This window comes from Sphaerodactylus townsendi, linkage group LG03 (assembly GCF_021028975.2).
Source record: "Sphaerodactylus townsendi isolate TG3544 linkage group LG03, MPM_Stown_v2.3, whole genome shotgun sequence".
Classification (NCBI taxonomy): domain Eukaryota; kingdom Metazoa; phylum Chordata; class Lepidosauria; order Squamata; family Sphaerodactylidae; genus Sphaerodactylus; species Sphaerodactylus townsendi.
Window position 1 is genome coordinate 178,799,749 of NC_059427.1, and position 26,044 is coordinate 178,825,792.

At 47.1% G+C, this 26,044-nt stretch overlaps 1 protein-coding gene and 1 long non-coding RNA gene across 3 annotated transcripts; both read right to left on the reverse strand.

Annotated features, from left to right (window-relative positions):
- Window positions 1-244: 244 nt before the first annotated feature.
- On the reverse strand, window positions 245-3,341 carry LOC125429988. The gene is made up of 2 exons (XR_007244077.1): window positions 2,414-3,341; window positions 245-2,286 (listed from the first exon to the last, which is right to left on the reverse strand). It is a non-coding gene; the product is annotated as an uncharacterized LOC125429988 (long non-coding RNA).
- Window positions 3,342-3,524: 183 nt separating this feature from the next.
- LOC125429987 (glycoprotein-N-acetylgalactosamine 3-beta-galactosyltransferase 1-A-like) lies at window positions 3,525-24,255 on the reverse strand. 2 transcript variants are annotated; one of them, XM_048491626.1, is made up of 5 exons: window positions 24,184-24,255; window positions 16,231-16,267; window positions 13,393-13,661; window positions 11,414-12,078; window positions 3,525-4,640 (listed from the first exon to the last, which is right to left on the reverse strand). In XM_048491626.1, the coding sequence occupies exons 3-5, from the start codon at window positions 13,595-13,597 to the stop codon at window positions 4,419-4,421; spliced, it is 1,092 nt and encodes a 363-aa protein (XP_048347583.1). In that variant the 5' UTR covers window positions 13,598-13,661; window positions 16,231-16,267; window positions 24,184-24,255; the 3' UTR covers window positions 3,525-4,418. The 2 variants fall into 2 exon arrangements, with proteins under 2 accessions (XP_048347583.1, XP_048347582.1); XM_048491625.1 differs by lacking the exon at window positions 16,231-16,267.
- Window positions 24,256-26,044: the final 1,789 nt, after the last annotated feature.

Sequence of the window (26,044 nt, forward strand, 5' to 3'; positions counted from 1 at the left end):
CTACATAGAGCTTATACAAGGGCCCCAACAGTGGAGATAAAGTTTCTGAAATAAAGCTCGATTTCGGATCTTTACCATTTCTGAATTGTGCAAGGCATTCTCTTGAAAGCTGATCTGCAGTGCAAGCAGATGCCACCTGAATTTGCGGAACCTTCTTGTTTGGAAATGGATGCTGAGACTTCAGAACCTGACAAGACCTTTGCGATTTAACTGACGTCAGAACTTGAAAATTGACTCATTTCTGTTTTCATGATAAAATGAACTTTATTTTTCACCGATTCATGACTTGCAAATTTTTGTGTTCAATAAATACACATTTACATTACAAAGGGAAAGAGTCAACAGGATGCACGCTGCCAAATCTTTCTCTGGTGAACAATTAGCACTACATAAAACTATCGACCACAGGAAAACCAAGTATTCCTAGCGTGGACTCTGTAGATCATCTGAATATTCATGTACAATTCTGGTATACATTGAGTGCACCATTCACTTTCCTAGCACACAACCAGAACACTATGGCAGAGTTGCCCTTAGGTGAAAGTGAATGGCAAAGCTCCATGCATGCATTTGATCCCCTATGCCTGCAAAGAGTCACCGGAGCAGGGGGAAAAATGGGCATAGCCCATCATACCTAAGCCCAAAACTCCTGCAAAGCCACTACCAGCCAAAGACAGGACCAGACAGACCAACTAACCACTGGCCTGACATTGTAAGACATCTTCATGTGGCACAGAGAAAGACCATAAGCTCCCCCATACGTGGAATACATGCTCATACATGCTGCATACAAAAAGACCTCAGTTTCAACTCCCAACAACTGCAGTCGAAAAGATTTCAGGTAGCTGAACATCTGGCTGATATCCTTGATGAGTTGTTGCCAGCTGTAGCAGACAATACTAGACCAGAGACTAGCGGTTTCACAATACAAACAGTGACATGATTCACATGCAAGGATGATCATCATTTGCCAGTGGCATTACAGCGGGCCTCCCAGTCCTGTCCCATTTCACCAGCAGTTGCGTCATACCTGTGCCCCATCCATGAGATACAGACAAAATAATAGCTTGCACAGGAAGGACAGCTGTATGGTTGTTGTCCCATTCCATCTTTTAAAATTAGGATGCACAAATAGAGGCCCGTGAAACTCATGGGGGGGGGGGGGGATCCCTTCCCATTGCTAGTCTTACAGTGATGGGGGGTGGGGGGAGGAGTCCCTACTGCCAGCTCCCAGGCTCCACTGCCTTAGACGGGCTTTGTTGCTCCCGGGCTCCTCTGTGCTCCTGGGCTCTGCTGTGGACAGGATTCACTACCAGTTCCTAAGATCTGCCCTGGATCTCTGCAGTGCCTGAATATGACAGTGAGCCCAGTGTGCATCCCTGTGCCGGCCGCTGTGGATCCCAGGCTCCTCCACCACTACAACTGCCGCTGGGCTCTGAGGGAGTAAGTGTGCTGTCTGCACATACGCAGACAACATTTTATTTAGTTTTGAAAGGGATTTAAATCTCTTGTTTATTTTCAAAAACTCTATGGATTTTTCTGCAGGCCCAGAGGGTCCTGCATCTCTGCAGAAAAAACCTGTCGGGAGAAATGTGCTCCCTGTCTGCGGATTTAAGCATCCTCAAGGAGAGGACACACGTGGGAATCAGATATACAGATGTTCAGATGGACTGAAAGCAAAGATTTCTGAAAACGTTTTATTTGCACTGTCCAGAACTGATCTCTCTATAATCGTTCTGGCTTTCACAATGGCATGAACACTTTCCCATTCGTTTCGCCGTATCTTACTGTTTTATGAAGATAGGAAGTTGTCAGAAATATAAATCATGGCTAAAAAACTCCACTTCTTTTAAACAAATTTAAGTCTTGATATCTTTGATTCCTGGTTCAAGGAAAGACTGTTCTTACTGAGAGACGGGTGGGCATTTAATCTAGCATCACACTCACACCACATGTACCTGCCTGAGATGGAACGGACCAACACTTTACAGAAATAATAATTAACAGATCAGCGCAACAAAAAGTAAGTACCGCACTCATTATCAGTCCATGGATTGGGACCCTCACATGAGCAGCAGATCTGAACCTGCTGGGTCACGAGCCATTGTTCAGCTTTCAAGTTTTATATTTCACTGTTATTTGAAAGTACTTCTTGTCGCGCACCTGCAGGGAGTGAGTGTCTCGTGCCATCAGCATCCCTATGCATGCACTCTGATTCCCCTGTGGTTCTGTCTTTTTGACTCACTCCTCATTCTAACAATACCTCCTAGTACAGTGGTGGCAAACCTTTGGCACTCCAGATGTTATGGACTACAATTCCCATCAGCCCCTGCCAGCAGGGCCAATTGGCCATGCTGGCAGGGGCTGATGGGAATTGTAGTCCATAACATCTGGAGTGCCAAGGGTTCGCCACCTTTGTAGTCTATAACATCTGGAGTGCCAAAGGTTCGCCACCTTTGTAGTCCATAACATCTGAAGTGCCAAAGGTTCGCCACCACGGCCCTAGTACTTGACTTCTGATTCCTGTTCCTGACTTTCTGAATCTTCTGCCTTTGTTCCTTACCTTGACACTGGGAAAAGTCTCCAGTGGATGCACAAGGAACCCCACAGGACCATAGGAATCAGGCATGGGACCATAGGACCGTTCCTTCAAATCCACTATGACAGTTGGTGATACGTTTTGTCTTCCTGTTATTTGTTTTCCTTCCTTTTAAGCCAGAGTCTACGGCACAGCAGCACTTCATAGTGGCAAAATACCCCAGATATTTTCTTGTGTAACAAAGCAAGAATCTGAATTCATATGAGTAGGGAACCGTGTGGAGCTGGACTGCATAAGGAATCCACACTGTAGAATCCACATCTACCATATTTTCCACAAGGTGCAACAACAATCTCTCTTCTTCCGTCTCTCCCATTTCCATCTGAGATACTCACTTGGTTGTCATTTCTCCAAATCAGAGCACCATGAAGCACCAACAGAATTTTAAAAAGAGGACTATATGGGCCCCTTCCTCCTTGCAGCGAAATGATCCAGAGCCAGATTTCTCACTGTTTTTCCTTCAATTGAAAAATCCAGGTTTTCCCATAATATTCTTGCTTGGCAATCTATGCCTTCATTCATCTGGTGGCAGCTGGCAGCTCCTTTTGTGGCCTGCTCTATCTTTCTGCTAGAGCTGGAGTCTAGGAAGGGGTGGGTCCTTAGAGAGATTTGATATGATAGACTCTGCCTTATGAAGAAGAAGAAGATGAAGAGTTTGGATTTATATCCCCCCTTTCTCTCTGTAGGAGACTCAAAGGGGCTGACAATCTCCTTTCCCTCCCCCCCCCACAACAAACACCCTGTGAGGTGGGTGGGGCTGAGAGAGCTCCGAAAAGCTGTGACTAGCCCAAGGTCACCCAGCTGGCGTGTGTGGGAGTGCACAGGCTAATCTGAATCCCCCAGATAAGCCTCCACAGCTCAAGTGGCAGAGCGGGGAATCAAACCTGGTTCCTCCAGATTAGAATGCACCTGCTCTTAACCACTACACCACTGCTGCTCCTGAATGAAGCTGCCATTTTGTCCAGGGAAGCTGGTCTCTGTAGTCTAGAGAGCAGCTGTAATTCTGGAGAACTCCAGGCCACATCTGGAGATTGGCAACCCTCCTTCCTGCAGAGATCTACCAATACAACACCCTTCCCCCAACACACACCTTGTTTTAACCCACCATCCTGGAAACAGTTTTCTCCACCCCAGTACACTGAGATAAAGTACTAAGAAGCAAACCCAGTTCACACTAATCAGAGAAATGAGTCTAGAATCAGTGGCGCTGCTGGCTTGATTGCTACCGTGTGTGGGGCGATTCTGCACCACCACCACCCGCATTACTAGAAGGCCTGCACCCAGGGACATTACTAGAAGGCCTGCACCCAGGGACATATGACCCCACATATGGCCCCTGTCTAGAATACACTTTGTACTGGGAACATGAATATACATGGACTGGGTTCCTTTGGGGAAACCAGCATAATGCTAGGCTTTAATTTATCCAAAATTACTGCCATAAGAAATTCCCCCGTTCTTCTAAGTATGCAATAGTTTACAATGATCGCCGTATAAAACTCCCTCACTCTTAACTCCTTAGCTCACACCACCCTAAAATGGATGACACAGAGCAACTCCTTTGTTCTTAACTTCTCAGCACACACCAATCTAAAATGGCTGCCACACTCAACTACCCTATCTAGTGAACACAAACACACACACACGTACGCACATCTGGGGATGAAGAAAAATATTTGGCCTGTGGCTCTCCATTGAGAAACGGCCCAAGAGTCAAGCCTGAGATCACACAGACAGGACTTTGCGGTACTAAGGCACCAGTATGGTTGAAAGCCAGTCTCATCAAGTGACGGGATCCGGTTCTGCCCAAGGGATGACTCTACATTCTCTTCTCAGTCTGCAGTGTGGTGGTATTAGTTCTCTCAGGGGCCACTCCTTGTGGGTGTGGCTGGAAATGAGCTGCATTCTCAGGCAAAGGTGGATGGTACCGGTACCGGTAACCATAGGCACGGAGGTGATAAGTCAGATATTCCAGGGTGTACATCAGCTCCGAGTTCACATAGTGGAAGGAGATGGCCAGGTCAGAGCAGCACTGAGGACCCTGAGAGGCAAAAGTAAGACCACAGTTACTTTGAGCCATACATTGAAAAAGCCATCTTGTCATGCTACTTTGTGAGGTAAACGTTTTTTTCCCCTCGATGCGTTACTGAAACGATGGTGCAAGACACTAGGTGTAAACAAGAGTAGCACACAATTGGTCATTAACATTTGTGGGAGGGTGGGGAAAGGGCAGAGACAAGGGGGGGTGAGTGGCACTGCATGCGCCATAACCAGACTTTCTGGAAAACCCAAAAGTGACATGTCACTCTAGGAATCATCAGAAACTTACAAAGTTTCCATCAAATATCTGAGTTACATGACACCACTTCTGAGTTTTCCTCAGAAGCAATGTCATGGCATGTTCAATGCTAGCTTTATGGCTCAATCCCTTGGAGCCAAGAGGGTTACCTCCTGCCACAAGCAGGAATCCTTGCAATAGTAATAGAATGTAACATTAGAGGAGGGGGAAAAAATACGTGAACCATGGACAGATTTATGCCAGTGCTGGTGCTCCAGTGCTGGTGCTCCAAGGTGCTCCTGGGTATTTTTTGTTATTTATTGTGAAACCTTGGATGTGCCATTTCCTAAGAAATGATTTCCAACTACCGGTATCAGTGTTTGAGCTGCTTTACAGCTTATTAATCAACACGTACATTATCAGTCATGTTAAATTCTACAAGTTCAGTTATCCAAATGAGCTTTCTTATGCTGGCTATTTGTTGACTCTCTTGCTCCGAATTTTGACAGAGTTTGGATCTTTAAGAACATAAGAACAAGCCAGCTGGATCAGACCAGAGTCCATCTAGTCCAGCTCTCTGCTACTCGCAGTGGCCCACCAGGTGCCTTTGGGAGCTCACATGTAGGATGTGAATGCAATGGCCTTCTGCAGCTGTTGCTCCCGATCACCTGGTCTTTGATTGTAAAAAGTTGCAAAACCCTTCTCCAGAGTGACATTTTATATGAGTTCCCAATAGGGACTAGCAGACACATTGCAACTGCAAATCCCGTGCGGCAGCCCTGTATAAAAGCACTGGAGGGGCCCGCTTCAGATCAGAACTGCCTCTTCCCCGCACTATTTCCTACCGTCAAAATGACCCAGAGACTTCAGGGCCATTATTTGACCCGCCGGGGAGTTGCACATGCGAGCATTCAAAGGACATGGGACAAATAACATTCCCCTGGGTCACTATGGCTCTGAAAAGTGATGCAGGGGAGTAGGTAAGAACCCCTCCTCTCTCCCTGCACTATGGCCCCCATCTGGATCTGGCCACAGCAGTGATTTTACATAGAATTGCCACCAGAGACATACAGCTGTGGTATGGCACCAAGTTTCCTGGGGTGAACATTTGTCAAACATAATTTGTCATTTGGCCCTCAGAGCATTTATGTCCTCTCCCCATTAAAAAAACAAACACTGCCATTTGAGTGCCAGAACAATGGGCCTTTCCCCACTTGCTTCCATCCCCCCTATGCCGCGCGCTGCTCTCAGTGTGCGGCATCCCAGGCGCGCGCCCGGGCATCCCCACGACTCCGCGCTCTGCGTGGGGTCATCAAAAGGTGCCGTTAAGAAGAGCGCCTGGGATGCCGCGCGCTGAGGGGGCGCGACAGCAGCAGCGTTGGGGCGGCTGCGCTGTCACCGCCCCTGTTGTGGGGAGTGCCAGGGGCTCCCACGCTACACTCCTCAAGTCTTGCGGGGCTTAAGGTAAGTGGGGAAAGGCCCAATGATTCAGACAAGGGAGACACTTTACCCCCTCTCCCTCATATCTTTATGAGGCGAGCCGAGTTTGTTTATTATTTGGGTGTACGAATGGAAACAAGTGCCAATTACACCGAATTAAGGTCAATCAGTTTCAGGGGATGGTACTAAGTTTTCATACACTGAGAGTGAATAATTCTTTCCCTAGTTGCTTTCTCTCATGCTTCAGTGAATCCTTGCACTGTATCGCCTCAGAATGGACGCCATACTGGCAGGTTCCAATGTTTCTCTTTCGTTTTTTAAAGTGTCTTCTGATCCTCTTTCCTTTGGGAACACCAGAAGTTGCTTTTGAGCCAGAGCAAGTAAAAAATTCCTCAGAAGATTAAGCCACGTCCTTGTCCGTATATCTATTTTACAGTAAGAAATATATTGGGAAGTCCCAGGAAAGGGTCACCTGGGACCAAACTCCGCACACAGGAAACAATCCTGTTAGCTCTCGTTCCTGGCAGTTCAGTGGCTATTAGCTAAATACCAAATTAATCCAATGACTTAATCCAATTGGGTCATTCAATTCCAGTTGATTTTCAGAGAGCTCTTGCCAGTGCGTCCGCAGAACCCTCTGATGGGATCTTATGGCATAGCGCATGATGCGTGAGCCTCTCAGTTTTTTATCTAATCCACGACGGATTGTGACTCATAGAAGGCGGCCTCTTTGCTCCATCTCTAACCGGTGGTAAACAGTGCCGTGAAGTTGCGGTTGATTTGTTGAACTCCCTCATGGGGATTTCAAGGCAAGAAATGGACAGAGGTGGTTTGCCATGGCTTCTCAGCTACCCTGGACTTCCTTGGTGGACTCCCATTCAAGTACTATGCAGGGCAGACCCTGCTTATTTAAAAAAAAAAAAAAACCTGACAAGATCAGACTATGCTCGCCTGGGAATCCAGGTCAGAGTTCTATCTCTCAGTATTGCTCCATAAATCAGCACGAAGTGGCTTAAGCTAGTTACCAGTTTATCTGCTGAGGGCACCAGAAGTCATTTCAGGATGAAAAAATACCAGCCAGCTGGAACATACCCAAGCTTATTATCTGCATGGCATTCACACAAAACCAGTGGCTACAGTGACAGGGAAATGCGTAAGACATTGGCAGACAAGTGCAGAGGCGGAGCTACCAGGGGATGGGGAGGTACATGTTGCACCGGGTGCGCGCCTGCGGGGGGAATCACTCCCCACCCCACCCCCGCCCCTTACCTTAGTTCAGCCTGGAAAAGCGGCCTGTTCCCTCCAGGCTGAAAATGGCCTAGTGGGAACTATACTTCCCAGGAGACCTTGTGAGCTCCAGGGTCTCATGGGAAGTGTAGTTCCTACCAGACCATTTTCCACCTGAAGGGTCGCTTTTCCAGGCTGAACTAAGGTAAGGGGCGGGGGCGGGGATGGGGGGGGCAGAGCACTGTGGAGGGGGGCGATGGAAAACACAGAGTATGCACCAGGCACACTCTGGCCCAGCTATGCCTCTGGACAAGTGTGATGTGTGGCTGCAGCTCAGTGGAACAGCCTCTGCTTTGCACACAGACGGCCCCAGGTTCAATCCCTGAAGTCTCCAATTAAAAGGATCAGGAAGTAGGAGAGGTTAAAAACCTCTGACTGTGCTTCTGGAGAGCCACTGCTAGTCTTAGCAGACGATACTGACCTTGATGGACCAGTTGTCTGATCCAGTATAAGGCAGCAATATGACCCTTTCCGCACATGCAGAATGATGCACTTTCAATCCACTTTCACAATGGTTTGCAAGTGGGTTTTGCTCAGTGGTGGGATCCAAAAATTTTAGTAACAGGTTCCCATGGTGGTGGGATTCAAACTGTGGCGTGGCGCCAATGGGGCTGGGCGTGGCATGATGGGGGCGTGGCTGGGCATTCCAGGGGTGGGGCATTCCCTGCAAGCGAGGGCTGTGGCTTAAAGTTGGATGCAGCCGGGCCATACCGGGTCCTTAAGGGAAACGAACGCACGCGAGGCACAGGCTGCCACAAAGATCACGCCGATTGCACCTCCTGCTAGACTGCTTCAAGTTCTGCGCGCTACTGCTGAGAGGAGGTGTGTAACTAAGGCAAAAATCACGTGGCAAAATCACCAATTAGTAACCCCCTCTCGGCACACACAAATAATTAATAACCTACTCTCGGGAACCTGTGAGAACCTGCTGGATCCCACCTCTGGTTTTGCTATTTCGCACAGTAAAATCCAGCTGCAAAGTGCATTGAAAGTGCATTATTCTGCATGTGTGGAAGGGGCCTATATGTTTATGGTAAGAGAAAGTGGTATGATATTGCTCGATCTGGTCAGATCTTGGAAGCTCAGCAGGAGCTGTACTTGGAAGGGAGACCTCCAAGGAAGATTCTGAAGAGGCAGGAAAACCACTTCTGCTTGTCACTTGCTTTGATACTCCCTAGCTGGGGTTGCCATAAATCCATTGTGACTTGCAGGGCTGGAGCTACATTATTTTTAAGGGGGCCAAAAGTACTAAATGATGCTCACTTGTATGTTATACACATTTTTTTCTTTACTTATACATATGTGATCAAAGCATATAATCTACAACTCTTTCTTTTAAATGATAGACTAAATTATGCTGACCTCTATGAACTGTTAATGAATAATTACACTTTTACATTATTCTATCTATAATGACTGGGCTTAGAAAGGTGTAACTGCTTAGGATCACTCCAAAAAACATGGATCATTTGGAGGGGTAAGGGCAAAACACTTCACCATTTAATTTAAAGGTGAGTCTAGGTTGTGTAGTGGTTAAGAGTGCCAGACTAGGGTCAGGGAGATCCAGGTTCAAATCTATGGTTTCCAGCTCTGGGGTGGATAATTACGGGACATTTGGGGGTGAAGCCTGGGAGGAGTGGTATTTGGGGAAGGAAGTGATCTCAGCAAGGTATAATGCCATAGAGTCCACCCTCCTAAGAAGCAGTTATTTTTCCCGAGGAAACTGTCCCCTGCAGTCTGGAGATCTGTAGCGTGATCTTTGTCATCTGGAGATCGTGTGTAACTCTTGGAGATCCCTAGACACCACCAGGGGCTTTGCAGACCTATTGTAATCCCTACTCTGCCATGAAGGCTTCCTGGGTGACCTTGGGATAGTTCCACAGTTTCAGTTTCATTTAGCTCACAGCATTGTTACAAGGATAAAATAGAGAGGGGGGTAAAATTATAAGCCACTTTGAGTCCCTCAGAAGGGAGAAAAGTAGGGTATGCATGAAGTGAATAAATGAATAAAACACTCCCCCTTGATTTTCTCCTGGCAATTACTTTCTTTTAGGCACCAGGCCAAAATGCATCTTTTAATCCAACGGTTTAGTTAGCGGTTTTATTTTACCATGTTTTAAAATGGTCTGCTTCTGTTTTATGGATAGCAATGGTGTTTTTTTTAATAGTTTGTTTAATAACAGGGCTGCCAATTCTGCGTGGGGAGATTCCTGGAGATTTTAGGGGTAGGGCCTTAAGAGGGAATAATTTGGGGAAACGAGAATTTTGATGGGATAGAATATCATAGGTGCATGTCGCACCGGGCATGTGCCTGGGGGGGGGGGGGGTAAAAATTTCAAGTTTGTTTTTTGTATGTTAGTGTTTTTCAGTTTTTGGCCTGCAGGGGGCACAGTTTCTAGGCTAGCAGCACCAACATTTCAGGGAGTTTTGGGGGGACTCTCCTGATGATACTACCCACGTTAGTTGAGGTTTGGTTCAGGGGGTCCAAAGTTATGGATTCCCAAAAGGGGTACCCCCATACCCCATTGTTTCCAATGGGAGCTAATAGAAGATGGGGGCTACATCTTTGAGAGTCCATAACTTTGGACCCCCTGAACCAAACTTTACCAAACCTGGCTGGTATCATCAGGATAGTCTCCTAAAGATACCTTAAAATGTTGATGCTGCTAGCCTAAAAACTGCACCCCCTGCAGGCCTAAAACAGAAAAAACACTTAAAAATACAAAAAAACAAACGAACATGGGGGAGGGGGCAGCAAAACTCAGATTTTGCACCGGGCTCCGTTTTCCCTAGCTACGCCTCTGACGTGAACTGATTTTTATCATCTGGAGATCATCTGTAATACCAAGAGATCTCCAGGCCCCGCCCAGAGAGCGGCGACCCTCTTTATCAATGACTTGTTTTTATCTTGTCACTTGGATTTAATTGAAAGCTGCCTCCAGCAGGATTCTGAAGAAGCAGCATAGAAAGATTTTAAATGCATATTTTACAAAAATGGCATCAAGAACTTTGGAGAATATATGGATAGTAGGAAGGACTGTAAGGATATAGTGAATGATTGTATTACGTGAACTATATTCAATTCAGAGGAAGCTGTAAACTGTTCTTTACCAGTGTACTATAATTTAAGTTACAAATATTATGGTTGGAATTATATAAGGGAAAATTCAAATGACAATAAAGGGAGGTAAGAACGAGCTAGAAATAGTGGTTTATTTCTAGCCAAATATACTTTGCTTTAGAGTTAGTGCTAGCAGGAAGTTAATTTATTAAAGTAATGATAAAATAAGGTAATAATTTAACAGTAAGAAAGATGGATATTTTCGTTTTGTATAATATTTGATTTTATTCTTGTTAAGGATAATAGTTGAATGGTGAATGATGATAAAGGGAAGGAACTATTTGAACAGAATGATTTAAGATATATGTCTTGTATATGTAGGCATAATATTGGAATTTTTAATATGGTTTGACACTTGAACAAACATGTACTTGGTGTTAAATAAACTAATAAAATGTGGGGGGAAAAAGAACTTTGGAGAAGAGAGAGCGATCCTACTCGATCTCCACAAGAGCACCTGCATTTCATTTGAGGAGCGCCATATGGAGAAGACATCCCTTCTCACGACGTGGTGCCATGTTTTGCAAAGGAAAGTTGGACCAGCCACACAACCAGTAATCAATTGATCCACGTTCTTAAAAGGGAAACGTTTTGGTGTTTCTCTCCTTCCCCCCCCATTTTTGGTAGGTCATGAAAAAACCCAGTTCTGCCCGGCACACGAAGCTTCGAGCAGGATCCCACCACATACCTCCACAATGGGGTAATAGCAATAGTTCCAGTACCAAAAACTTTTTGAGAACTTCTCTCTCAGGTGGGACTCCGGCACGAAAGGATGAAAAGTCTCTCTGCCTTCCGTGTCACGGGAGTCCCCGGCCACCACTCCCATCTTCTCCATGCACTGACCGAGAGCCAGGTCCTCCACCGAAGAGGTGTGGCTGCACAACTTGGAGTCAAAGCCAGTGACAAAGCGCCGCACAGCCTCTTTGCTGAGGACGTACCCAGCACCTCCACTCATGTAGCCTTGCTTGGCAAAGGGCCGGAAGCGCTTGCCAAAATAGATGGGCATGTCGGGAGTGTAGTTGGACAGCAGCCACCGCAGATTATCCACCACCACAAAGGTGTCGTCGTCGGCCTTGAGGAACCAGTCCGCCTGGTCAAAATGGTTTTTGTAGACGTACTGGAAAGCCCGGATGGTTTTCCAGTAGAGTTGGTCCCGCCCTTCCTTAGTTCCCAGACCTATGGTGGGAAAGTTCTCGTCTTGCACTGAACTCATGAAAAGGACCACGTTGCAATGGCGGGACCAGGTGGCCTTGACATGGCGGGCCTTTGTTTCCAAGTTGTTGGGACCAGTCATCACCCAGCACAGGATTCGTACTTTATCATACAGTTCATCAGACAAGCTGCTCTCTTCACCTGAGGAAGAAAAAAAAAACAGCATCACAATTTTCCATCCCAGATCCTTCCAGTCATTCCCTAATCAACGGAGGAGGAGTCTGGGGAGCATTTGGCCAAGGGGTCCCCAAACTTTTTCATCCTGCAGGCACCTTTGAAGTTCTGACATAATATGGTGGACACAGCCACAAAAGAGCTACCACAGGAGCTGAAACCAGCCACGAAAGGAAGCTGAGCTCAGTTGGCCCCGGTAGTGTTTGGATGGGAGACCACCAAGGGAGTCCAGGATTGCTATGCAGAGGCACACAATGGCAAACCACCTCTGTCCATCTCTTGCCTTGAAAACCCCATGAGGGGTTACCATGCGTTGGCTGCTATTTGACCACTTTTTCTACCACCACCATTTTAATCTCCCAACAACACTGAGTTAGGTTGAGAGAAAGCTAGTTGAGGATTTGAACCCAAGTCGCTTTGGCCCTAATCCAGCACTTTCACCACTGCAACATGCTGACTTCAGGGTAGATCAGTTCTACCCACTAGGCTGGGTCCCAGCCCTGCAGTCATCTCCTGATCCATCAATAGATGCAGGGTGTGATGGATTCACCTGCTGCACACAGAACCATCAACACAGTAAGGGATGAAGCCTCCTAACAGTTGATGGGAATGTGGAGGAAAAAAGAAAAAAGGGGGGCTGACAGAGCTAGCAGACAAAGGTCTAGTAGTAATTTAGCTGCGACAGGAGGGAACATATTAAATTATTTTGGAGATCCTTGACGGTGGAAGAAAATACTGAAAGGTAACCCGGTTCCAGCAGGGCAGAGAAGAAGGTTTTGATAAGGAATGGACATCAAAACCCCTCAGTGAAAGCCCATAATTTGGGATACTTCCAAGGTGAAGCTAATCTCTATGGGCATCAATAATTGCAGTATGGCTCTTTTGTACTCTCAGAGGTACGGACTATATTAGGTATGAAAACTCTGGACCTCACTGGTCAAGCAGAGAGTCTCAGACACTCCTCTCTGGTACTGATGTTTGAGGTTGATAAACTTGCCTTATCTAAGAAGAGCAAACAAACTTGAACAAATCTGTAAATAGCTACTTAAGTTATACCTTCTCTAAATGTTAAAAGGAAACTGACAAAAAAACCCTTTACTATCTAATTTATACATAAAGGGAACTAGTGTGACTGAAATCTCTAAGATGGGAATCAGTAGGAAGTATTTAATTATTCAGGGGACTTCCTCACTCCTCTCCTATATAGAAGAGAAGAGGAGTTTATCACACAGGTGCTGGCGAACATTTTAAAACTCACTTGCAATGCTCCGTCTCCCTTACCTGCCAGGTGTGGGTGTGCCACACGGAAGAGAGCTAGTTTCTCCACAAACCACTCTACATCTCTGAAACCTCGTGGTGACTGAGTGCCAGGATGGGAAGGTCCTTCCAATTTCGGGTTGCCAACGAAGTAGAAGGTGCTGATGAAGCCAGTTATGATGCCCAGGTGGAAAGCTAACAGGGAGCTTTTGGTGGCCAGGAACCCCATGCCACCTGGCGCTACCAGACAAATCAGGGGAGGGCAAACACAAGAAGGATGCGCTTCACATAGCCTGTACAGGAAAGAGAAGAGAGAAAGGGCAAGAAGCCTCAGCTGCAGATATTACAGCTGCATTCCCAGTGATTTGGCCATTCATCAACTCTAGCTGGTTCAGTTTTCACAGACTCCAGATAGACAGAAGTAAGTCTGAACAGGAAGGCCAAACGTGGCCTGGTGTCAGGAGACACAGGCTCATTATTTAATTACATCAATAACCTTTGGAGCCAAAGGACTCCAAAAGCTATTTACATTTTTTTTTGTTAAAAAAATCCATACTATTAAGCTTTGTTCATTCTACAGTCAAAGCTGCAGAGAGGTTTACCCCTGAGGTCCAGAATAAATCACAGCTATGGGACTGGATAAAAGTTTCCTTTTGACAAAAGCTGAACATATGGAAATGCACATTTCAAGTTTTTCAAAACAAGGAGGTAAATCACTGGTAAATCACAAACTGGTATTTGCTGCAAATCAAATTGTTATTAAAAGAATAGCTACTGGGACCAGTTTAAAGATTTGGCAACCCTAGGAGCAGTCTTCCTTTACTCTGAAGGGTGCCAATAGCCTTGAGGGGGAAAATGTCCTTCCCCTTTTAATAGAGGTTTAGAGCGTTGAAAGGGGCAGTTGGATTTTTTCATAGCATGGAGCTAATTCACCTTGTAAATACAGCCTCTATTTTTTTTAAAAAAACAGGATATTTTTCCTTCAGGCTAGGGGCAGGTTTAACCCAGTTCAAACACTGTCAGAAGACAACATTGTGTGGGTAAGTGAATGGAATAATGGGATGAATTTAGTCCATCGTATTTAATGACAATAAATTTCTTCATAACCACAAAGGCCTATCCCTAGAAAGGCAAAGAGGCTTCCTGTTTGACTCTGTCAGGAACAGCCCCAACAGTCAAAGGTCAGATGGGCACCATCTTGTTTGTTCATTAGCCTTAGGCTATATGAACCAATTCATCGGGTCCCTCAGCCACGTAGGGGTCAGTTTACCCCACTTTTGGCATCCCTGTTTAGTGAAAGAAAGCATCAGGGAAAAGGGGGGGGGGGGAAACACAGGCTTTCCTCCTCAGTCGAGAAATAATCCCGACTGGCTTGATACTCTGAACAGAAAGTTCACAGCAGTGTACAGCCGGGTGATCTAATTCGTGACCCTTATAAACCAGCCACGTCATTGTCCCAGCACAATCCACAAATCTTGTTTTCTCCTCTACAGTCTTTTGTGGAACTTCATTCAAGCTCTGTCCCAAATCCCTGACAGTGTCAGATACCTCACAGGTAGATTCATCCCTGACAGTGTCAGATACCTCACAGGTAGCTCCCCAGCCAGAGGGGCTGAAGGATGCACGGCTCAAGAAATCCTGCGCTGCAAATTGCTTGGTAGATGGTCATAGCAGCAGCAGCAACAGCAGCAGCAGCAACAGTGTTTAAAAAACCCAGCCCCATCTATTATTAACCAGATCAAAGCGATTACTAATTAAACTCTCGGTCTCACGGAGCTTAGAAAACTAATAGCCCAAGGAGCTGGCAAAAGAGATGCCCTAGGGACCTTAGCGGCTGGCATGACTGAAACATTCTAGTTCACAAGGGGATAAATATTGAGGGAAGAATAGAGCCAACAGTGCAATATCATTTCTGTAACTGGGGAGGTCCCAGGACTGCAGATGGCCACCAGTGGGCAGACCTGCACATTAAATACTCTCCTTTCCTGACTTGGAACCACTGCAAAACATTAGAGAAAGAACACAGGAAAACAGGGACAGCGTGCAACTGGACTTTCTTTCTGTCCTGTCCCATTCCCCCGCCCTTTACTGGTAAGCCAGATGGAGATCTCCCCTCTTCTGGGGAGCAGCAGTGGCGCAGGAGGTTAAGAGCTCGTGTATCTAATCTGGAGGAACCGGGTTTGATTCCCAGCTCTGCCGCCTGAGCTGTGGAGGCTTATCTGGGGAATTCAGATTAGCCTGTGCACTCCCACACACGCCAGCTGGGTGACCTTGGGCTAGGTCACAAGCTTCTGGAGCCCCCTCTCAGCCCCACCTACCTCACAGGGTGTTTGTTGTGAGGGGGGAAGGGCAAGGAGATTGTCAGCCCCTTTGAGTCTCCTGCAGGAGAGAAAGGGGGGATATAAATCCAAACTCCTCTTCTTCTTCTTCAGGATGAAAAGACGGGACAGTTTCCTCACAGCACAGATTCTGCCTCCACCTCACACCAAGGTGATAGCTTTAATTCTAATAGAGGGTGAGGGGTGGGGAAGGAGGACCTTCTCACAAGAGCATTTTGGAGAGGGATAACAGAGTCTACGCATTGCCCTTTGGTCACTGCGAATTGCAATACATTGTGCAACTGCAGCCAGATCTACGCTCCATGCAAATCTTGGCCATACTGAATGTTTGCCCCATGGCCTTTCAGACAGGGGAAGCTGATCTTAATATCTTGAGAAACAATGTGCCCAGTTCTTTGGCAGAGTGATTGTGAGCCATCCAGAAACCCTTGTTACATTTGCAGGGCCTCACTTATCTCCTTGAACCTATCCCCTATCCCGCACTTCAACGTGCAAGTGACGGACCAGGAATGCTTTCACTTACAGAGAAGGGGGGGAGGCATCGGTCAGAATGAAGCATCCTGCAACCAAAAGGGGAAAAAATGTGTGTGTTTAGTAAGAAGAGAGGTTTAATCCGGGCACTCAAATGGCTTTTCCCTCCCAGTCCTGAGGCATAAAAATGCTACCGACAGCCCGCTGGCTGGAAAAAGAACATCACCAGGAAAGGTTTCTATAGCAACCAAGAGGACCCCCCTCAGCCCAACAGACAGCCAGAACGGAATGAAAGGGAATTACTCAGGCTGAATACATAAGAACACTTACTACAGGCTAATTACTCTGTAATGTGTCAATCGCCTGCTAAGAATTCAGTTGAGGTGATAAAAAGGTGCCTGCCGTCTGTTCCCCCCACTCCTTCTCCCTTCAATGCACGTTTACAAGAATTTAATCCGTTATCATAGCTGAGATAGGAGGCAAAGACCAATCTGGATGAAGTCCAAATAACCTGGTCTGTGTAACTCAAGACTGCTTCATGAAGCCTAATCCTGCTTTTATTTTACCTCACCACCTTATCACTTGCCGAAGTTCCTATCTGCTACTCTCCAGCTATACAGCTCAACACTTTCTCTTACACTTTCTCTGACATGGTAACTTTGGGGAACTCAACGCACTGGTCCATGTTATGCCAAGATTGACCATTGCTGGCTCTGTACTGGCCATTCCAAAGGTTCTCAACCTTCAGAGGTGGTTTATTTTATTTTATTCCCATTTATATCCCGGCCTCCCCAACAGGGCTCAGGGTTGCCATTGCCTGCCTCTGTACAGTGATCCTGGACCTCCTTGGTAGCCAACCATCCAAATACGGACCAGGACTGACCTTACTTAGCTTCCGAGAACTAATAAGATCAGACTTGCTATCATGTCTTATGTCCCACCAACAGCTCTACCAAAGAACTTGAGTGGCATAATGGTTGAACAAATAAGTTCACTTTTCCCCAGAGAAGGGCACCTACATGTTTACAAGCATTCTGTTGTTACATTTATCACTTATGGTTTACTTTAAGGACATTTTTTTAAAATGCAGAAACATAGTGGAAACATAGCAGGTAAAGTAAATATACCAAACTTGCAAGTGGGCAGGGAAAATAGGGGATTGGGAAACAAAACCAGTGTCCTAGGTTACTACTAGCATGCCCAAAAGTCACAGATGGACAATCCAGGACAAGCAGAGTCAACAGAAGACAGAATCTCACGCCTGCAGTGGACATGGAAATTTATTATATTTATTTACTATATTTATACCCTACTTTTTTACCCAGTGGGGATCCAACATAGCTTAAATAATACTTTTCTCCTCTGCGTTATTCTCACACCAACCCTGTGAAGTAAGTTAGGCTGAGAATGCATGAATGGCCCAAGGTCATCCAGCAACCTTCCACGGTAGAGCGGAGATTCAAACCTGGAGTCTCCCATATCAGATCTTCTATTAGCTCCTCTGGACTGAAGGACAGGGAATTGTTAAGAAAGCCCTGTTTCTCACCCAGACTATTACTGTGTCCCACGGGTTGAATGCAAACCACTGGTTGAGAATCACTGGTGTAATCTAACTAGCAGTGGTTCTCTAAGATATCAGGCAAAGAAATGCCATTCCTAACTAGAGGCGTAGCAAGGGGGGGAAGCACCCAGTGCACTGGTGCATCCTCCACCCCATCCCACCCCATTCTGCCCCCGTCCTGCTCCTGTAATGCCCCACAGGGGCGTGCACCTGGTGCGTCGTGACCCCCCCCCCAGCCCCCTTGGATCTACGCCTCTGTTCCTAACACCTGTAAGGATATCCTGTTAACTAGAGATACTAACTAGGGGATAAAACCTTGTGTGCAGTTCATGTACTCTACCACTGGGCCACAGCCCCTTCCAAGTTCATGAATACAAGACAATTTATTAGGAAGACACTATGAGCTCTTCTTCCCTCCCTCTCCACAGCAAATATCGCAAGCCCTTTCTACTCATACCTCTTTAGATCTCACAAACCATGAGCCACTATGAGTTCTAGTTGCAAGAAATAAGCAAGTTTAAATCTTGAGATTGTCTTCAGAGCTGAAGGGGTCCAAGCAATCACCAAAATATAAACAGTTCAGTCAGTTAAGGTATGGGGCACAGTATTTCTTTACCCAATATCAAACCAACATAAGATAGTTTTAAGTAGCTTTATTTGCAAAGACTGGGGAGCCATCTGCACATGGGCAGACTCCGCCGAAACAATATATCCACAGCATGTTTATTCCCTTCTCCCAAATTCGCCACACCTTCTCTGTTCCCCCATTGGCTACGCCAGGAGACTTAGAGTCACAACTTTCCGGTCTGCCTATTTACATGTTCCTCCTTAATATGTGGCCCCCTCCTATATTCCTCCTGTATGTTCATTATAATACAGTTTGTCGTCAGAGCCAGAGGATAAGTTAATATATATTAGCCTATTAAACATGCTCAATACGTACAATCTGATACAAGCCTTGCCCTTCAACCTAGTCATCCAGTGGTCTTATCTTGCCCTGCCACAAACATCCTCCCTTATGACTCATATCCTCATTCCTAGTAGAAAACACATTTCTCATTTATCAGAAAGACATCATGGTCCAAGCAGTCAGCCCATGTGAACGCGTGAGATATCGAATCAGATAGGTCCAGTCAACGGCCAGAGCTCCCATGCTAGGATCCGGACTGCTCTCCTTATGTCAGGAACAGCAAGCACCAGTTGCACATGCACCTCGACATCACAGAACAAATCACTCACTCACTAGCCAACGTGTTTAAGATTGAAGCCAGGAAGCTCCATCCTTAAGCCAGGCACCAAGCTGCGGCGCTGCAGCTGCGCCACTCCACTGCTCCCAAAGGGGCTTCCCAGTGGTGTGGGGAGGCTGAAAAAGTGTAAAAACCTCCCCACCACTGAGCAGCCTCCATGAGGCTGTTCAGACTTAAGCCACTGATTTTGGTGGCTAAAGGCAGAACAGAACCCCACAGGCGTACAGTGGTGAATGGCTGGGAAGGAGCCGACGAAAGTCAGCCACTCCCCCAGCCACACCCCTTGCCCTGTGCCTGCTACTCCAGCTAAGGCGGCACGAGCATGAAAACACTGATGCTGTGGTCAGTGCCGCGTCCCAGAACAAGGGGAGGATGGTGGCGGCTTGGTGGCTGGCCTCCACACGGGCCAGCCAGAGACGCTGCGGCTCTGGCCCTGGCCTGAATGGGGCACGCTTCTCCACCAGCCCGTCTGGGCCCCTCACGGGATCTCGGGTGGAGTCTCCGTAGGCGAGGCCTGTAAGAAACGAGGAGCTGTTCACCGTGGGCCTTTGGAGAGACCAGCCGGGCTGATGGTGCCCCCTTCTCTGGCCTCTTCTACACTTGGGCCAGTGCTCATCTGGATTGACGGATCTGGCCGCTCCTCCCTTGGGGGAAAGATTTAATGTCAGGTTATGGGGCGCCATCTACACTTATATCTATACTTATATTTATATTTAGATCTTATTAAGTGCTAATACTTTAGTCAGTTTCCGCTGCTTTTATAGGTTTTATCTAATTTATGATGGTTTTATGATTGTATCTATTATATGTTGTACACCGCCCGGAGCCCCCCGGGGACGGGGCGGTATAAAAGCTTAAAGTATAAATAAATAAATAAATAAATAAATAAATAGGAAATCTCCCTTCCTCAGGCCATGTGGAGATAAGTGCTCCCTGAGGGAGGAAAGGCAATCCGCCGGCAAATTGCTCCCAAAGCGGATTCACCCTTCCTCCCTTTGGATGGGGCTCTCAGTCCCAGAAGAAATTTATGCCTCATACCCAGACTACAGCCAAATGACAATCTATATTTTGTTACAAGGCAATGAGCATTTTATTATTTCTACTAACCTGACTGTTGAGCACTCTAGTGTCAAAAGCATCTTTCAGCTCGAGGGGAAGGTACGTTTGTTGGGAAATGAGTCCCACCTACTAAGTCCCACCATAATGGGAACTGAGTCCAACCTAAGCTATATGACCCCACTCAACAGGGCCAGGAGCCCAGTCTACGTCCTTTGAAACATATACATAAATCACAGCATGTAGATGGGGGTGGGGGTCCAAGACTGTTCCTATTTCCGCAGTTTCCCATGATTCTGGCCCATTATGCATGGAGCCTTTTCCTCGGGGCTCTTCACTGCATAGTGGGATCATAGTGGGGTCTCCTCACGTTTCTCTGTTGATGCACAAGGAAGCACCCCACTGCCTACTGCACGACTTGGCTGCCCCCCACCTCTGGTTGTTCCAAGTGGTGGCCCTTTAAATTTTTATTTTAATATTTCTATGCTACATCAATATTTCCCTGTTATATCAATATTTTGTGCTTTTTGCAAAAAGCCAGCCCTTGATTCCCCAGATATGCCTTCAAGGAGTGGGGGGCAGGGGGGGTGAGACCAGAAGGAGCAGAGACCCCAAAGTGAGGAAAATATTGGGGTTTCCCCGCTCTCACTAACCATGGGGCTTCAGGATCAGTGGCGCCATAACACAGAGCGTGTCTGTACAGAAATCTCTGCCCCAAAGGAAACATTCCGTCACTGCAGGACAGAGCAGCAATGTATAATTGGCCTATGCCAGAACTGGATTTCAGCTGCAGATTAAAACATTTTATGTACCTTTAAAAAACAGAGAAAGCTTCCAATATTTAGTCAACATGATAGTCTTCAATATGTATGGTCTTCACTAGGTGAAACTTCAGAAGGCAGAAATCAGGAGAAGTGAAATGTAAGGATCAAGAATAAGCAAATACATGAATTTATATAATGTACGCAGGTTGCCAAATCCCACTATACTGGCATGGCTTTCCCCCTTTTTTATTTATCTAAGATCAGAAGTGGACTGCGTGTTATAGCCACCAGGAATTTCCTGATGGCCCACGTCCCTTTCCTTGGGCTGGTTTAGCCCAACAGGCAAGCTATAGGTGCACGCACCCATCCCTGTCCTTTGCAAGGTGTGGAGCTGCCAAGCTAGTAGTTCTCTCCTTTGTGGGGATGAGGCCTTGGTGGACTAGGGGCAAAGCCTTTGTCAAGGGCCATTTTTCCCCTAAGATATTTATATTCCACTTTTTCCTGCAACAGGGATCCAAAGTGACTCGCAACATTTTCCATTTTATTTTCTTAACAACAACCCTGTAAAGTAGGTTAGGCTGAGAGAGAATGACTGTCTCAAGGTCAATCTGGCAGAGCGGACTTCGGATCTAGCTCATACTTAGCCACAAGAACAAATAGGCCACAGCTGGATCAGGACCAGAGTCCATCTGAGCTCCAGCTTCCTCTGCTACCTGCAGAGTGGCTCCACCAGGTTGCCTTTAGGGAGTTCACATGGTGGGATGTGAGAAGCAATGGCCTTCTGTGGCTGCCGGTACTCCCGAAAGCACCTATGGACTGGCCATGCATTCTGTAATCTCTGATCAGAAAGAGGATCAAGATTGAGTAGCCATAAAATCGACTTCTTCCTCCATAAAATCATTCTGTCCAGAGCCCCTTAAAGCCATCCACAATCTGTTCAAGCCCCTTTAAAGCTCTCATAAGAACATAAGAACAAGCCAGCTGGATCAGACCAGAGTCCATCTAGTCCAGCTCTCTGCTACTCGCAGTGGCCCACCAGGTGCCTTTGGGAGTTCACATGTAGGATGTGAAAGCAATGGCCTTCTGTGGCTGTTGCTCCCGAGCACCTGGACTGTTAAGGCATTTGCAATCTCAGATCAAAGAGGATCAAGATTGGTAGCCATAAATCGACTTCTCCTCCATAAATCTGTCCAAGCCCCTTTTAAAGCTATCCATAAATCTGTTCAAGCCCCTTTTAAAGCTATCTCCCAGCTCAACACTCTAAAAGGGAATCACAACCCCCCCAGATAAATGACCCAGACCAGGTACAGCGTCTTCTACTCTTAGTAGAAGACGCTGTACCTGGTCTCATTGGTCATTATACTTCACTTCACATGGGAGCTGGCTTTGTAGAAAAGCATTAATGGATTTGGCTCATTCCCAAGCTGCAGAATTAAGGCATGTGCCCAAAGCCACCGAAAAAATAAATGGAATAACTCTGCACAGGTGAGTTGTCTTGTCTTAAAATAGGCCATGGCAACCCGGTTGATATGTTCTGGGGTTAGGGATGCCAGCCTCCAGGTGGGACCTGGACATCTCCTGGGATCACAGCTCACAGAAAAAGTGCAGAGAAGGGCAACGAGGATGATTGAAGGATTGGAGCACCTTCCTTATGAGGAGAGGCTGCAGCGTTTGGGACTCTTTAGTTTGGAGAGGAGGCGGCTGAGGGGGGATATGATTGAAGTCTATAAAATTATGCATGGGGTAGAAAATGTTGACAGAGAGAAATTTTTCTCTCTTTCCCAAGGTCAATACTAGAACTAGGGGCAATACATTGAAAAATGTTGGGGAAGAATCGGACTAATAAAAGGAAACACTTCTTCACGCAACGTGTGATTGGTGTTAGGAATATGCTGCCACAGGAGGCAGTGATGGGTCACTAACCTGGATAGCTTTAAAGGGCGCTTTCTGGACAGATTTCCTGATGGAGGAGAAGTCGATCTATGGCTACCAATCTTGATCCTCCTTGATCTGAGATTGCAAATGCCTTAGCAGACCAGGTGCTCGGGAGCAGCAGCAGCAGCAGCAGCAGCAGCAGGCCATTGCTTTCACCTCCTGCACGTGAGCTCCCAAAGGCACCTGGTGGGCCATTGCGAGTAGCAGAGAGCTGGACTAGATGGACTCTATCTCAGATCCAGCATGGCCTGTTCTATGTTCTCCTATGTTCATCTCCAGATTTATTGATCACTGCCCCTGAAGCAAAATAGGATGCTTTGGAGCATGGACTCTAGCAGTGCCGGAACCCTACTGGAGGTCTCTCGGTCCCTCCCTCAAGTTTCATTCCCAAATCTCCAGGAGTTTCCCAGCCTGGATCCGGCAAACCTACCCGCTCCCTGGCACCCACCGGTGGCCAGGGGGGACGTGGCAACCCTATTTGGGGTAGTCATTGCAACAGGCTGCAATGAAAACTGTACAGCTCACATGCACAGGTAGGCACGCTGCCATTGTTTACAGCAGAGGTGGCCCTGCAATTGTTATGGCTTATGAGGCTCTGTCATCTGGAGATGAGCTGTAATTCCGGGAGATGCCCACGTGGAGGCTGGCATCTCTAACCCCAAAGGTTCCCCACACGGCATTACCAATAGGAGTGGCAAGGCAAGTCTTTTTACAATGCTCACTGTGGTCTCTGACAGCACCCAAGGCCCACAGATCTTGCAGATAGTGTGCTAAAAACACACCCTGAGTGTGTTTAGAGCTACCTGGGTGTGCTCTAACAAAGCTACTGCAAGGTGGAAGTAGCTGTGGGACAGCAGGGTCAGGAGGCTATGTCTAAAGTCAAGTCACCACAGAAGTGGTAGTCTGCAATGTCCCCAAAGACCTCCTTTCTCCCACAGGAGGGTGGGCTGCATCTATGCAGGAAAGTAAGAAAAAGCAAAGGCGGGTATTGCAGGGCACGGAAATGGAAATTCTCTGGTATCCCTCATCCCTTTCAGGATCAGAACAGAGGGAGAACGAGAAGGCGCCACAAAGAGAATGAAGACCCCACACCCCCTAAGGCGTTGAAGCCAACCAGATCACAGAAGAGTGATTCCCGCAGGCGGGGGGGGGGGGGCTCAAGCAACTGTATGATGCTGGGGAAGGGGAGAGACCCTAAGGGATGCAGAGACTGTGGCGAGGAGTGGGGGAGGGGGCTCTAAGTACGAAGTGGGGGCGTGGTTGGTTCGATAGGGGGCTCGGAAGATCCCTGGCCACTCCAAGGCAGGCTTAATTCATCTCCAAGCATCACTGGCCGGAAAGGACCAACCTTTGGTGCAGACTGCAGATGGGGCGCAAGAAAGGGCTAGAAAGGGCGGAGCCGTTCGGACCAGCGCACGACAGGAGCCGCATTGTCACGTTACCTTGGCAGAGCCTCCAAAGGAAAGGGGCGCCACGCGGGCTCCCCCTCGACCCCGACGCTGCTCCGCTTTGCCTCTCCCGGACGGAAAAGCCGAGCAGCGGCAATGCGCCCATTCTGAGCTACAGGAGCCGGCCCCTTGCGCGCGCCCATTGGCTGGAACGCCGAGCAGCTCTCTCCTGATTGGCGCGTTTGCTCCCCCCACCCCGCTCAAGATACATTGAAAACACTTGGGAGGGTTTTGAGACGACGGCGGTCTTTGCCCTGGTCTGGACAGAGGCGGGTGGTAACTTGCGTTGAGGGGAGGTGGGGAAGCTAGGAGGCTGGTCGCCCTGGAAGGCAAGCTAGAGACACCGAGAATAGGGCTGCAGCTCATTCAAGGTTCGGCCCTCTTAACAAGAACGAGAGTGCTCCTGATCAAGCGCAGAGCGCTTTCCCCTATCCCCGCAGCAGTTGCATAGTTGCATACTATGCCAGCTATGCCTACAGTTGCATAGTTGCATACAGTTGCATACAGCTATGCCATACTATGCCAGCTATGCCGACAGTTGCATAGGCCAGCGTGAATTAGATCCAGAATCTTAAACCAACAAACAAACCCTTTCATGTTCAGCAAAGGACCCAGAGTGTCCTAGAATGCTTCCCCTTTCCCCCATCTGATCCTCACAACAACCCACTGAGGTAGGCAGAGGCATGGGAAATGGCACTTGGGGCTTCAGCTTCTCGAGATCGTGGTGAAATGGCTTTTCACTCTGGTTGAGCCTCTGAGTACCCCTAAAACTACACATCTCTGATAGGGGCTATTTTGCTGGCTGCAGAGCAAGTTTTTCTTAGCTCCTGCCTCCCCAGATATTGAGGACCTTAAATTTGGCAGGTGGACTAGAAGGGGTTTGGATTTCAGACTCAATAATTCTGAGGAAAAAATCCAGGATTAGCAGTGTAAGCTGTAGATTTCTTAGAAACAGCCTCCCCTCCCCCTTCTTTGTGTTTTTCTCTTCATTGTCTTTCCTTCTTTATTTTTCCCTTTTCTTTATCTCTTCTGTATTCATTTTAAAATGTATCATTGTTGTTATTGTTGTTCATGTTTACTTTTTATCTTTTTAACTTTCTTTTCCTTACCTGTTGTTCTTTATAGATAAATAAAAATTACTTGGAAAAAAATGACACCACAGGTGAGAACTAAAATTGCCCCCCCCCAAAAAAAACCCAGGGGGGGTATAAGACTGTGGTGTCATTAAGACAGGGGGGGTATAAGACTGTATAAGACTGTGGTGGCCAATGTGGTGGCAAACCTATGGCACTCCAGATGTTCATGGGCTACAATTCCCATCAGCATGGCCATTGTAGCCCATGAACATCTGGAGTGCCATAGGTTCGCCACCACTGCAATAGGAATTGCCCACATTCCTCAGTTCAACTTTGCCTACTGTTTCTGAATCTGAGTAATTGGAATATGAAGCTCATCAAATGCATTTTGCCACTGGTTTCTAATCTTCACCTAACTGCAGGTACACATGTGCAGCCTTTGGTCTGATTATACACTGGTGCTGTGCCCCACAGCAAGGGTACATTTCCTTCGAGGCAGGGCTTTCCTTGCAGACACATTCACAGTTATGGCGCCCCAGATCCCAGAAGCCCCGTGGTTCCTAAGAGCAGGAAACCCTTGATGTTTTCCCTGGCTAAAGGGTTTTTGCTCCTTCTAGTCCCCCCTCCCACTTCTTGCAGACATTTCCACAGGACAGATGGCCAGCTTTAAAAAAAAAGTAATAGTAATAGTGACATGAACAATATTGATATAAAATTTAAAGGGCTTTTTTAAAAAGCTGGCAAGCTTGTGACCAACTGGGAGCAACCTGGAAGTGGGG

Excerpts from the sequence above, each read along its gene's own strand:
- LOC125429987 (XM_048491625.1), bottom strand. The coding sequence starts at position 13,597 with ATGGGGTTCCTGGCCACCAAAAGCTCCCTGTTAGCTTTCCACCTGGGC. Across the intron at positions 12,079-13,392 it reads GGCACACCCACACCTGGCAG|GTGAAGAGAGCAGCTTGTCT; the intron begins GTAAGGGAGACG and ends TTTCTTCCTCAG. Across the intron at positions 4,641-11,413 it reads GCTATTACCCCATTGTGGAG|GGTCCTCAGTGCTGCTCTGA; the intron begins GTATGTGGTGGG and ends TTTGCCTCTCAG.